This window comes from Leishmania panamensis, assembly GCF_000755165.1.
Source record: "Leishmania panamensis strain MHOM/PA/94/PSC-1 chromosome 30 sequence".
Taxonomy (NCBI): domain Eukaryota; phylum Euglenozoa; class Kinetoplastea; order Trypanosomatida; family Trypanosomatidae; genus Leishmania; species Leishmania panamensis.
This window is the reverse complement of record NC_025877.1, coordinates 896182-908681: the sequence shown is the minus strand read 5'-3', so window position 1 is coordinate 908681 and position 12500 is coordinate 896182. Positions and strand designations below refer to the sequence as shown.

Below are 12500 nucleotides of genomic sequence, written 5' to 3'. Positions count from 1 at the left end.
TGGAATCACGTGTGGAGGGAAGGTGGGGAGGTTGTACCGGTGTACTGGGGAAGGCGTGGACTCGCCTCTGTATGTTTGTGGAGGTGTTTCAGACTTCACGGTAGAATGGCAGTAACGTGACTTGTCTTTTTATTTCGTTCTTTTTTTTTATAGGACTTCGTTTTGGTCTCTTCTCACAGATTGTTGATCGCGTCGTTGTTCAGTTGTGTTACAGTTTTATTGTTTTTTTTCTCGTGTGTGTTCTGCGGCTCAGCGTTCCTGATTTTACCTCTTTGGCACGTTCCCTGCGACTGCGTACAGGCGGAGGGGAGGGGAGGGGACGGGGAAGGTGCCATCATTTCTGCATGTTTGTGTGCGTCTTTTTGATCTCCTCCCTCCACCACCACAGATTTGGTAGCTCCACAAGAGCAAAAGAAAGAAACAGCGAAGCGCGAATAGAAATTAAAACTCTGGTTCGACCAACGTCCTGCGCGCTGCACCTGCTTGACAGTCAAGGGAGAACGGCTGCATCCTGTGGTGTGCGTGTGCGTGTGTGTGTATAGGCCAAGAAGGGGTACTGGAAAGTGTCAAGGGCGATCCAGGAAAGCCAGTGCTGTACCAGTGCAACCTCTTGACTGCTTTGTGGACTAGAAGGAAGCAAAGGAGGGCAACAATAAGGAACATTGACTGTCTATTCCCCCCCCCCCCACTCCTACCGCGAACACATTTGGCATGTGATGGCGTCTTCTGTTGTTTACGTGGCAACTGAGGCGAAATAGTTCGCGGAATACCCCCTTGAGCACCACCGCGAGTATCGAAGTCGGACAGAGGCGTAACGAAGATAAAAGCGCTGCTGAGTCGTTGTGTGTCGATCTGTTCGTTCTCTCATGTTTTTCTTTTTCCTCGTTTCGTGAAAAAGTCTCTCTACGTGGGGGTGCAAGAAAAAAGTGCTGCGCGTGCTGCGGTCTCTTTGTGCGTGCGGGTGAGTTCGAAACGCGTTGGCCAACGCTGTTTTTCATCCCCCCTTTTTTTTTTTACTTGTCTTGTTGTTGTTCTGTTTCGTTTCGCCCTCCTTTTTTTTGTTTGTGTTCGGTTCTCCTTCTCTCTCTTCACCCCACTTCCTCCTCCTCTCCTTTATTATTGACCCTTTCGTGCTACAGTCAAATGAATGCGTTAAGGCGTACTTGGATAACATCAAAACAAGAACCGGCAGGCCACCATCCGGACGGCGTTACTCCTTACCAAAAAAAAAAATGATTTGGAAAGCGAGAGAATTGGTCGAAGGGGAGATGAATGGGTGTGTAGCCGACACAAACATTGCTGTATTCCTTTCCCCTCTCTCTCCTTGCCAGCCTCTGCGGCTACCCCTCATCTATCTTCAGAGAGGAACACAGAGGGGCTGGTTAAGTGTATGATAGTGGACGGAAGTGATAGAAAGTCAAGGAGTTGTGCCTGCACTTCCTAGCAGAGAAGTATGTGTTGGTGAGCTGATGCGTTCAGCTAGAGCTTGCATTCGACGCCACCTCTTCTCAGGACCACTCCACTCTCCCCGATCCTTCGTGTCACTAGGAACATATCCGCCCTTGCAAACAGTGATTTCCTCTCCTTCCTCATGTGTGCCTTCTTCCCTTTTTTTTCTCTTCTACACACTGCAGATTTGAATGTTTTTTGTTTTCTTCCGCTGCGGCGACCTCCAGCATTCTCCTCTTCGCGCCTCGGTATCTGAACTTCTCTTCTTATGCCCGCCAAGAAGCGATTGGTGCCTCCCCTCCGGCCCAATGCCGATGGTTCCGGATTCGTGCAGGCGTTCCGCGGTCGTGGGCCCGCTCACAATCGCTCCTCGGGAGCCCATAGGCCCATTGCGTCGACCAGCAGCTCGGGTTCCTCGACTTCCTCTTCAGCGTCCTCTTGCTCCTTGAGTGCGGCAGAACCGGCAACGCTTTCTCATAGTTCGGTAGGTCGGTACAAGGCGAGAGGCGAACGTAGACGCTCAAGTGCTGCAACGCTGCTGCTGCCCCAACGCAAGGCGTGCATCAGCACCAGCGCAGAGGATCACAAGGGTCACCTCAAGACCACCGATACAAAGTACCACACCGCGGTTACCCAGGGCCTTTCTCCCCTCGCCTCAGCTCCCGCGTCTGTGTCTGCAGTAGATTCCCTGCTGTCAGCATCACCGGGGACAGGGTCGCCCACAAAAAAAAAAGAGCAGCACACAGCCTGGATATCTGGTGCCGCGTCGCGCTCCACTCGCCGTAGCGATGTCGGTGCCCCTGCAGGGAAAGCTCGTGGTGTGGCCCCAGCGATGCTTACTATTGGCGTGGACGGGGCTCTTGGGCCAAGCGAGTGTCTTCTCGCTACCTCCGTCATGCACCGCCTTGGGTTGCAGAGCGGCCACATTGTGCGCCTCTCGACAAGCTACGGCGATGTCTACGCTGGAGTGCGACCGAAGCGCGGGTCTGCAGTCGCGTCCGACAAGATATTTGTGAACGAGGATGCGGCGGCGGTTTTGGTCGATGTTTCGCCTGTCGTACTTTGCCCGGTTCTTCTCCCTCAGAACGGCGTACCGACGCTACGGTCGGTGACGCTCACGATGGTTGTCCCCGAAAATGCGCGGGACGCTAACACTTGTGACGCAGTCGTGCCGTCGATCGCTTCAACAATGGAGTGGCAAGCGCTGTTCCGCCGCACGCTGCATCACAAGATCGCCTACTTACACCTACGCACCACCCAGCGTGTGCTCACCCATCGCATTGCGCTCGAGGTAGTGAACTTGAGCGTTGCGAGTCAAGGGGAGGAGTCGTCAACCTCGGCGGCGGAGTCGGATGCTGCGTGGGGCATCGTGACAGATGCGACGGAGGTGCGCTTCTATAATCATAACGCTGCTGCAGGGGTCTCCATCGGCGGACAACAGTGTGCATCAACAGGACTCGGAAGGAGCGCGGTGGAAACGTGTCAGGAAGGCGTCCCTTTTTGCTCAGGGTGCTTGTGTACGCTGGTTGTGGGAGGCACCGGCGTCGGCAAGAGTCGTTGGCTCTCTCTCCACGCACCCACTGCGTCCCACACAGAGCAACAAAGACACATGGACGCCTCAACCTCACCGGCCACGGCGGCTGGGTCTAGGAGGTATACGGAATGGGTTCACGTGGACCAATTGCCGCAGGGTGAGGGCAGTGAGGTGACCACGGCTACGGCGTTGCATGAGGTTTTCGAGCGTGCACGTCAGTCAGCGCCGGCGACGGTGGCCATAGATGATTTACATCTCATCTGCGGCCGCGAGGCGTCCTCGGCTGGGTCTCGTTGGGCGATGTCACTCATCGCTCATGCCTTGGCTGCTGAGCTACTGGATTTACAGAGCCGCCGTCTCGATGTGGGAGTAATTGCGAGTGCACCGACACTGGCGAGTCTCGATGCTTGTCTGACCGTGGCCACCCTCTTTGGCGGGAGTGTTGTGACACTGGAGATGCCTAGCGGGCCTCAGGAGCGTCTTGCATGTCTCCGTATGTGCCTCTTGGAGCTGCGCCTCAACGACTCAGCGGCAGGACCTGGCCTCAGCGAGGCGTGCTTACTGGAGGTGGCAGAGCGAGCTCACGGCTTCACGCAGCGAGACCTGCATCGGCTTGTCGAAACAGCAGTGATGCAGGCGTTCCAAACACGCCAGTCCATCGTACCAACGGACGCGGACCTTCGAGCGGCGTCCGCTATAGTGCATCCTTCGTCGCTCAAACACTTCGAGGTGTCGGTGCCGACTGTGACGTGGGCTGACATCGGTGGAAGCGCAGAGGCGAAGCAGACCCTCTGCGACGTAGTGGATTGGTGCCTGGGGAAGCAAAGCTGGCTCTTCACAGAGTTTAACTTGACGCCACCGAAGGGTGTGCTTCTCTACGGTCCGCCGGGCTGCAGCAAGACAATGCTGGCCAAGGCGCTCGCGAACGAGAGTCGCATGAACTTTATTTCCGTAAAGGGGCCGGAGGTGTTCTCGAAATGGGTGGGTGATAGCGAGAAGGCGGTGCGCGACATCTTCGAACGTGCTCGTGCGGCGAGCCCGTGTGTCGTGTTCATCGATGAGTTGGATGGTATGTGCGGCCACCGCGGCCGCGGCGGTGTGTCGGACCGCGTCATCTCGCAGTTCCTCACCGAATTGGATGGGCTGCCGGCTGCATTTGGCGAAAAGAAGAGGGCCCTCGTGTTTGTCGCGGCGACAAATCGGCCCGACAGCATCGACGGAGCAGTGCTGCGTCCCGGACGCATTGATCGTCGCGTCTACGTCGGACTGCCCACCTTGCCAGAGCGGTGCGCCATCACTGACATTCAGTTCAAGCACCTGCCTGTAGCGGCGGACCTAACGGCCCACTACGTGGCCGAGCGGACAGAAGGATACACGGGTGCAGAAGTTGTCGCCGTTGTGAAAGAGGCCGCGTTTCACGCCATCACAGTCAACGCGAGTGCATGCCATGTGACACTGGCCGACATCGATGCGGCTCTGCAGAAGGTGCGGCCGCGCATCAGCGCCAAGGATGTGGAGTGGTACAAGCATTGGCCAAACAACCGCAAAACCACCACCGCGTGCGTGTGATTTCCAATACTGTTCACACCGGCTGCGCATGTGGTGGCCCTTCATGCTATTCTCCCTCCCCCCTTACCTGTGAACAGCCTTAACGCATGTAAAGCGAACCGCTTAGCCCCGACGTTGTAGATGGCTATGGGGCGAGGTGTCTGCTCCTCTTGCTCCACCAGTGCTTTTCGTTTTGCTGTTGCGTAGCTGCACATCTGCGAGTAGCGACTGCTCTAATCAGGGACGACCCAAATAAAAGAGTTACAAGGCACTTCCGTACAACAGAAGCACGTCCTCACAACGGCCGCCACGTGTTTTCCGCCTGGCTGTTGCCGATGTCCCCCCGTGTAGGTTTGCTGATTCGCCACTTTTGCGCCTAACCAGTGCAGTCGATCTGGCGTGGCGGTGGCGGTGGGGGGGGGCGACTCGTCAAAGCCGTTAAACGACCCAGGAGAAAAGGGAGAGAGGGAGGGCGGCACACATGAGGTGCGTGTCCTACTTGCTCCTCTTCTCACCCTCTTTAAGACTCCTGCGCCATTGGAGCTGCTTTGCGAGCACGACGGCGGCGTGATGGCGGGAAGAGAGAGGGCAGCACCTTGAATGGTCACTGAGGGGTGGTGGGGGTGGGGGTTTGTGAAGATGTACTACGGACATGTCGAGATTTTGTCTCATCCCCTTCTTCCCACTTTGAATCTGCCCTTCGCCTCTGTTTCCATCTTCATTTTCTTCCCCCCCCCCCCCTCGGCACAGAGGCGTGTGCCATCAGACCACCTCTAATCACGCGTGTATGTGTTGGTGTCGTTCCTGCTTCTTTCTCTCTCTCTCTCTCTCTGCGTGACACGCGTACAGCGGAGGACTGAGGGAACATGCCCTACATTGCATATCCTTCCGCAGTGTCGGGGTCCACGTCTGCAGAGGCCAGTTGTGATGCACGTGAGGACGCATTCGGTGAGTACGCGGCGTACCGGCGTGTCATTCGCACGATATTGTGCGGCGTGTTCTTCGCCACGCCACTCTGTGCTGCTATCCCGATGTCGCCGCTGCTCAAGCTATCGCAGACGCAGGAGAACAAGAAGTCCATCATTCCTCGAATGATGAGCGACTTCTTTTACGTAAACTTCTTTGCCAGCGCCGCGGCGTATTGGGTACTGGTCGAGCCTTTTATTCCAAACCCCCGGGCCAAGGAGGGCTTCGTGCCGTACCTTGGCCCGGTCACCGCCGAGATCCCCGCTGTGAGCTGCCTCCTTCTCTCGCACCTGTTTTACCCAGGTTTGTGGGCGATCGTGAATGAGCCGACGTGGAAGCTGCGCCGCCAGGAGTTTGTGCGACTAAACACCAAGTGCTTCCTCGCGTTTGGGCCTATTCATGTGCCAGCCGCCGTCGGTCTCGGCGCGGCGGTCGGCGTCACCCTCTACCCGTTTAAGTACATGAAGCTGCGGACTCAGCACCGTGACGAACGACCGCAGTCCCCCTAGTCCAGCGCAGACTATGCAGTGACCCATCAGTACCCACCAAAGGCAAAGAAGAAAGTGTTGCTATAATGAGCCACGGTGCGTGGTGAGAAAAATTTTGCCGTCGTGCATGAGCGCCTGTGTGTTTAAATGCGTGGGTCCTGACAATGTTGGCGGGCCCTGTCGTGTTGCCCCCCTTTTTTTGCTCACATGCAACGGAACAGCGAAGAGGTCACCAGCCTACCGAATGATGTGAAAGGGAGACACGCGTCCCCTCCCGACGCAGACAAAAAGAAAGGCAGCGCGCTGATGGCGCCAAACGACCACTTGGACAGTGATCGAAGACCCAAATGAGAGATCGCCTCTACTTACTGATGGCTCTCCCCATGGGGTGTCTACTTCGCCCCACCTCTGCTTGTGTTCCTCTCGTGTTGCACCATTTTCGTCTATCATTTTCTCCTTCTTTGCCAGGACTCTCCTTCTCACTTTTTTCGTGTCAGTGCAACCACGATGACCGACGCATACGAGCCCCCGACCAAGACGGCGTGCCGGCTAGAGGTGATGGGAAAGGTGTCGTCGATCCACTACGACTGTGTGACGTCGTCGTGCCTCGTCTCCACCATTCTCAACGGGACGCACATCTTCAACCTCGACGACACCTTCTACGGCGCTAACCTCGCCGCCGGGGTGTCGGCCAGCAGCGTAGAGAGCTACCCTTATCACACAATGGGCGAGGAGCCACTGATGGCCTCGTGCTTCTTCAATGCAGGTCAGCTCTTCGCCGTGGGATCGTCTTCCGGCAGTGTAACCGTCGTGTCGCGCCGCTCGCGTGCACTGACGTCGTGCTACGCAACCCCTGACTCATTGCCGATTCGTGCTCTCTCTGAAATTCCAACCGAATCCAACTGTTTGCTTATGTGCACCGAGCAAGGCGCCGCAATCATCGATGTGGAGCGTTCACAGCCGCGCGTGAGTTTAGCGAATCCCGCCCCTGGACGTGCCGTCGCTGCGGTACCGCTGCAACGCCAGACCTTTGTGGTGGCCAATTACGACGGCAAGGTGCTGCTGTACGACACGCGGTATCGAAGCTCCCCGAGCTCGGTACTCTCGCTACCAGATCAGATCACGTGCCTCGCGGCCTCACCTGACACGTCAGAGGTCTGTGTCGGCACCGTTGGGGGTCGTGTGTTCACACTGCGCTGCATCGAAGGCGCGCAGCGGGAGCAGGCATTCGGCATGAGCAAGAAGCGCTCTCCAGTGCGTTGTGTCGCGATGGACCGCGGCCGCATCGCTGCAGGAGACCTGGCGGGTCGTCTTGCCCTGATCGACACCGCCGACGTACCAGATCCGACGGTGTACTGGTCTGCGGAAACACTACTACGACTGCCGCGGCAGATCTATCGTGCAGGCGCGCTCGATAGACACATCGACACTGCCAGCGCCGCGGCGGCATTTACGAGCACCGAGGTCACCGCAGCGGCGTTGGCGCAAGGGACGGCTTGGATGTCGTTCTGCTCGTCAAAGAACGCTGTGTCGCAGGTGGTCGCCATACCTGCTTGAGGTCATGACAAGAAGAGCAGACACCGCAAAACAACCGTTACCAGAGTGAGGGGAAGAGCCGCAGACGGCGCTACACAGCGCGGAGGTGTGTATATCTCTCGAGGTCTGTGTGCATGTGTGTGGGTGTGTGGGTGAGTGTGTAAAGAACTTCAGGCACTAGAAACATCACTCGGCGCTATGGTTATGAACTACGTACCCCCCTCTCTCTTCACGCAACCGGGGGCACTTTTGGTGTGTCTGCCTGGAGTACTGCTGCATCTGCGCGGTGACAACGCGCGCTGCTCTGATGTGCGTGCCCGCGTGTGGAGGTGCAACGCTGAGGACACCGCTTTTTCATCCTTCTAGATTTGCTCTTATCCATCACTTCGAGCTTCTTGTGAGGACTGCTTAGGCTGTGCAACAGCATTTGTGGTAGCTGCGTGCGTGGCTTCTCATGAGCGTATACAGTCTAGATGACTAGAACTTAGAGGACGCCGCAAGCAAGAACTTTAAAGTGAATAAACTATCGAAGCTTTGTGCAGGTTGTGAGGTGGTGAGGAAGCGACTGCGCTGCGCCTTTCTCCCTGCTTCTCGAGTGGCCTATGTTGAGGGAAAGTAAGCTGAGGGAGCGGTGGAAGCGCTTTGTTTCGAAGGAAGCTACCTTGTTGCGCTGCCCCTGTCTCCACGGTCTCTTTTCCTTCACTGTGGTGGATGACGCACCTTGTCGAATGCTTCGGTGCTCACGCCGGCATACTCTTCATCACTGCTAAACCAGTGGATAGTCAGAAGCTCCTCAAGAGGACGGCACCTTCACGAACACCCAGTGCAATTCTTCTCTCTCCTGCTACTTGGTTCCTCTTGCACGTCCAGCCTTTGACAAGTGCGCACGCTACCGTAGCCAACCCGTTGCCTCGTTATCCACAACGTATGGATTTATTTTTTCCTCTTTGCGGGGAAGTGGGGGTGGGGGCCGCTTGTTTACATATTTTCTCTCTCTCTCTCTATAGTCCAGACCTCTGCCAGCTTTTAGTCGCTTTTCTGGCGTGCTGCACCTCGCTGAAGGAAAGGAACGTCAAAGGTAGCTATTGTCTATCATCTCCTCAAATGCGATCGGTTTCTTGTCCTCTCTTCTCTCTACTGTTCGGAATCCACAGACTGCACTGACACACGTGCTGCACTGCTCGACCACAGGCCTTTCCCCTGTCTTCCGTCTTTAACCTTTCTCTTCTTTAGCTTTTCCCTGCACCTGATGACCAGCCTCTTACAAGGTGTTTCCCCTAGACGCTTCTCATAGTGTTCACGGGTTCTAACCTATTATTGACGTATCCACAAATACCCGCCTTCCTCCTCTCTTCGTTAAGTCTCTCGCCTCCCTCCTTCTCTTTTCATTCTTCTTTTCCTCTCTCCCTTACCAAACGCACACCTGAAGCACTCATGCAACCGACGTGCTCATCACTTCCTCCCATTCCAGAGACCATGGACTGGGAGAAGTTCCGTGCAGAAGGGCATCGCGTGATTGAGTTTATTGCTGACTACCATCGCGCGCTCAAGAACCGGGAGATGCCGGCCTCTCCTGGAGTGCAACCTGGATTCCTGAGGAAGGGCATCAACGACAAGGCGGCTCCGCAGACGTCGTCGCAGGACTTTGCCAGCGTCCTCGACGATATTCAGGCTCACATCATCCCCGGCATGACCCACTGGCAGCACCCCGATTTCTACGCCTGGTTCCCGGCGCAGGTGTCACCAGCGGCGATCCTCGGCGACCTCGTGGCCAACGGCTTTAACCAGCCCGGCTTCAACTGGATGAGCAGCCCCGCAGCAACCGAACTCGAGACTATCGTAATGGACTGGATGGCCCGCGCCTTTGGCATGCCAGAGGCAATGACGTGGGGGGGCACCGGCGGCGGTGTGCTGCAGCCAACGGCCACAGAGGCGGCTGTGGTGGCGCTTCTGGCGGCGAAGAACAAAGCGCTGGAGAAGTGCACAACAAACGAAGAACAGTGCATTGCCTCAGGTAAACTTGTCTGCTATGTGAGCGATCAGGCGCACTTTTGCGTGGAAAAGGCGACCCGAATCCTGTCCTTGTGGCACGTGCGCAAGATAGCAACCCGACGTGAGGCGGGTGGTAACTGCCCGATGCACGGCGACGACCTTCGCGTAGCTGTGGAGGCGGATATAGCAGCGGGTCTTATCCCCTGCGCCGTGTCCATGAACTACGGCACCACCGGTATCTGCTCTACGGACGATTTCGAGGGGATCGCAAAGGTTTGCCAAGACTACTCCATCTGGATGAACCTCGACGCCGCCTATGCTGGGGCCACGGCAGTGTGCCCTGAGATGCGTGAGCCGCTGGCTCCGGCGTTTGAGCACGCGGACTCAATTTTCATCAACGGATCCAAATGGCTCAGTCTTATGATGGGTACCACCTTTTTCTTCTTCCGCGAGCGCAAGTACATTGTTTCGTCGTTGAACGCCACCGGCGTCTACCTCACAAACAAGTACACAGACACCAACAGGGTGGTGGACTTCAAAGATTACCATCTGGGTTTTGGTCGGCCCTTTCGCGCCATGAAGGTATACGTAACCTTGCGGTATATGGGGTTAGAGGGGATTCAGGCCACGATCCGCCGTCATTGCGCTCTCGCCAAGTACTTGCACGACTTGTTGGCTTCTCGCCTTGGCGACCTTGTCGAGTTTCCTGTCGAACCCAAGTTCGGACTCGTCTGCTTCCGAATCGCTGTGGACAATGCGGCAAACAAACGAAACTACGCTCTGCTTAAAGTGACTGAAGAAGAGCGTCGTGTCATGATTGTGCACCACTACGTGGACGGTCATGTCATCGTGCGTGTAGCCCTAGCCTACCCAGGGCTGATGACGAAGGACATGGAGGACCTTGCCGACTATCTCTCTGAGAAGGTGAAAGAGACGATCGCCAAGATACCAGTGTGATGCGGCCGGCAAGTGTGTGGGTCTCCGTGGATGGCCAACTGCCAAGCCAACAAAAAAAAATGAAAAAGGAAGCAGCGGACACAGTGCTCGGTGTTGTTATATACATATATATTTTTTCTAGCTTTAGGGGGTGACCGCACCCCCCTGCTGACTCCATGTGTCTGAAGTAGAGGCCATTCTTTTTTTTTTTTCTGCCGGAACAAGCGAAGTGGAACGCTCTCATCCAAAACGAAACATACAGGCAACAGAGAGGAAAACAGCGGCAGGCGACGCTCATGTGTTTTGGACGGAGGACTAGGGGAGGAGCTCCTAATTTCTCGTCCTTTTTTTGAGGGAGGTGTTTGCGTTGTTACTCTGTAGCCTCCTTCTCCTTCTGAGGTAGCGCCCCTCTCTTCCTTTTCCTTCCTTCACACGTTGTGACTCATACCAATTCTCTTTTCGTTTTCCTTTGCGGAGCTCATACTTTGTGCTGATCGGTTCTGTGGTTGCGTTCTCTACCGATTTGCAAGAAGGAAAAGCGCATGTGGGGCGTAGAAAGTGGCGTGTGCGCATCACCTCGTTCTGTATCCTTTTTCCGGTAGCGTACTCTCCTGCTGTCTGTCCGCTATGCTCTCCACGCGCTCTTTTGCCTCCCCCCTCAGTGACGCGCTTTTTGGACGGAACGTCTATACTGCATCGTGTGTGTTTCCTACACGTACACCATGGTCTCCTCTCGTGATCAGTATGTTCTCTCATGCGTGACAGAGACTCATTTCTTTTCTGCTTTTTTTTCCCTTCCGCGTCTTTGGCTGGTTTGGGTAGCGTATCACTGCTCTTCCATGTGATAGCCGATGCTCTACGAGAGTCCTGATAGTGACTTTTCGTGCCAACGTGGTAGGGTCCACTGAGAAACTCAGCCGACCTTTTTTTTTGTGTGTGTGTGTGCGCTCCAACGTGTCGCACGACCATGAACACGATAGCGAGCACTTACGCCTACAGTCAGAAGCTCATCAAAACTCCTGTGTTGCACGGCGCGTTTTAATTCTGGTCGTCCTATGACGAGCCGTCCTGCCGTTTCATCGGCCTACGCCTCTCGAAAGGGCGCCACGGATAAGAGCGAAAAAAAAAAAGGCGAGACGCAGTGAATACAAGACGAGCTGCGAGTGATGAGGACCTGCAAGCGCTACACGTTGTCTTTATATAGGACAAGCGCACGACCAGATACTAAGCAGTACCGTCACGCACGACACACACACACACACACACACCAAACACCTCCGATTGTTTTTGTTGATGTTACTCTGGAAGATCCCCTGTTCATGCCAATGGCGGGGGGCACCGGAGGCGCTGCATCAATCGTAGCAACACAACCGCACAGTTGCCGAGTACTGTACCTATTGCCCAAGCAGATAAGTTAACATCTAACAGAGAAAAACTGGTCGTGTGAAGAGCAGCCGCTTGTTTCTCAACACATTTGCGCGGGTGTGACAGGTGGCAGTTGCGCTGCGTTATCCACCGCTCACTCCCCGCTTCCAACAGGGCAGTTTCTAATGAGTATTCTGGCAGCAATCCTTCCGGACCCAATCACATCGCCGACACCCTACTCTTGGTGGCCCGTCATATTCTTAACGACACTCACCTCCTTACGATCCCTGCTCTCTCTCGATACATCTCCTCGTCTCTCCTCCACACTCCTGCGTCTCACAGCGTACCAACACGCAGGAACTATTTACCCTGCTTCCAACAGTGTGACTCGCAACTCCCCCCCCCCCACACACACACACGCCCACACATCCACCACGAGAGGTGCGAAGGCCATTATCATAAAAGACGTTAGGATTTCATTTTGAATATTCTATCCGTACAGGATTACGTCGAATTCTGTCACAGAGCTCGCTAAGATTAATCCGTCTTCTCACTCTTAAATCGTCATCAAGAACGTCATTGCCAAGTTCACGCCCATAAGCGACCTAACAGGTAACACTTCAGCAATTGATCTTTTATCTCTCTCCTTTCAACAAACCAAAATACCCCACTCCCTCCGGAAGCCA

The 12500-nt window shown here is 55.4% G+C and overlaps 4 protein-coding genes across 4 annotated transcripts; all 4 read left to right on the top strand.

Annotated features, from left to right (window-relative positions):
- Positions 1 to 2281: 2281 nt before the first annotated feature.
- LPMP_302460 (AAA family ATPase-like protein) lies at positions 2282 to 4552 on the top strand (the record flags this gene model as incomplete). The annotated part of the gene is made up of 1 exon (XM_010702967.1): positions 2282 to 4552. The coding sequence occupies one exon, from the start codon at positions 2282 to 2284 to the stop codon at positions 4550 to 4552; it is 2271 nt and encodes a 756-aa protein (XP_010701269.1).
- Positions 4553 to 5397: 845 nt separating this feature from the next.
- LPMP_302450 (hypothetical protein) lies at positions 5398 to 6006 on the top strand (the record flags this gene model as incomplete). The annotated part of the gene is made up of 1 exon (XM_010702966.1): positions 5398 to 6006. The coding sequence occupies one exon, from the start codon at positions 5398 to 5400 to the stop codon at positions 6004 to 6006; it is 609 nt and encodes a 202-aa protein (XP_010701268.1).
- A 486-nt stretch (positions 6007 to 6492) lies between these two features.
- LPMP_302440 (hypothetical protein) lies at positions 6493 to 7542 on the top strand (the record flags this gene model as incomplete). Its single annotated transcript, XM_010702965.1, has 1 exon — positions 6493 to 7542. The coding sequence occupies one exon, from the start codon at positions 6493 to 6495 to the stop codon at positions 7540 to 7542; it is 1050 nt and encodes a 349-aa protein (XP_010701267.1).
- Positions 7543 to 8955: 1413 nt separating this feature from the next.
- On the top strand, positions 8956 to 10470 carry LPMP_302430 (tyrosine/dopa decarboxylase, putative; the record flags this gene model as incomplete). Its single annotated transcript, XM_010702964.1, has 1 exon — positions 8956 to 10470. The coding sequence occupies one exon, from the start codon at positions 8956 to 8958 to the stop codon at positions 10468 to 10470; it is 1515 nt and encodes a 504-aa protein (XP_010701266.1).
- Between the last annotated feature and the right edge of the window lie 2030 nt (positions 10471 to 12500).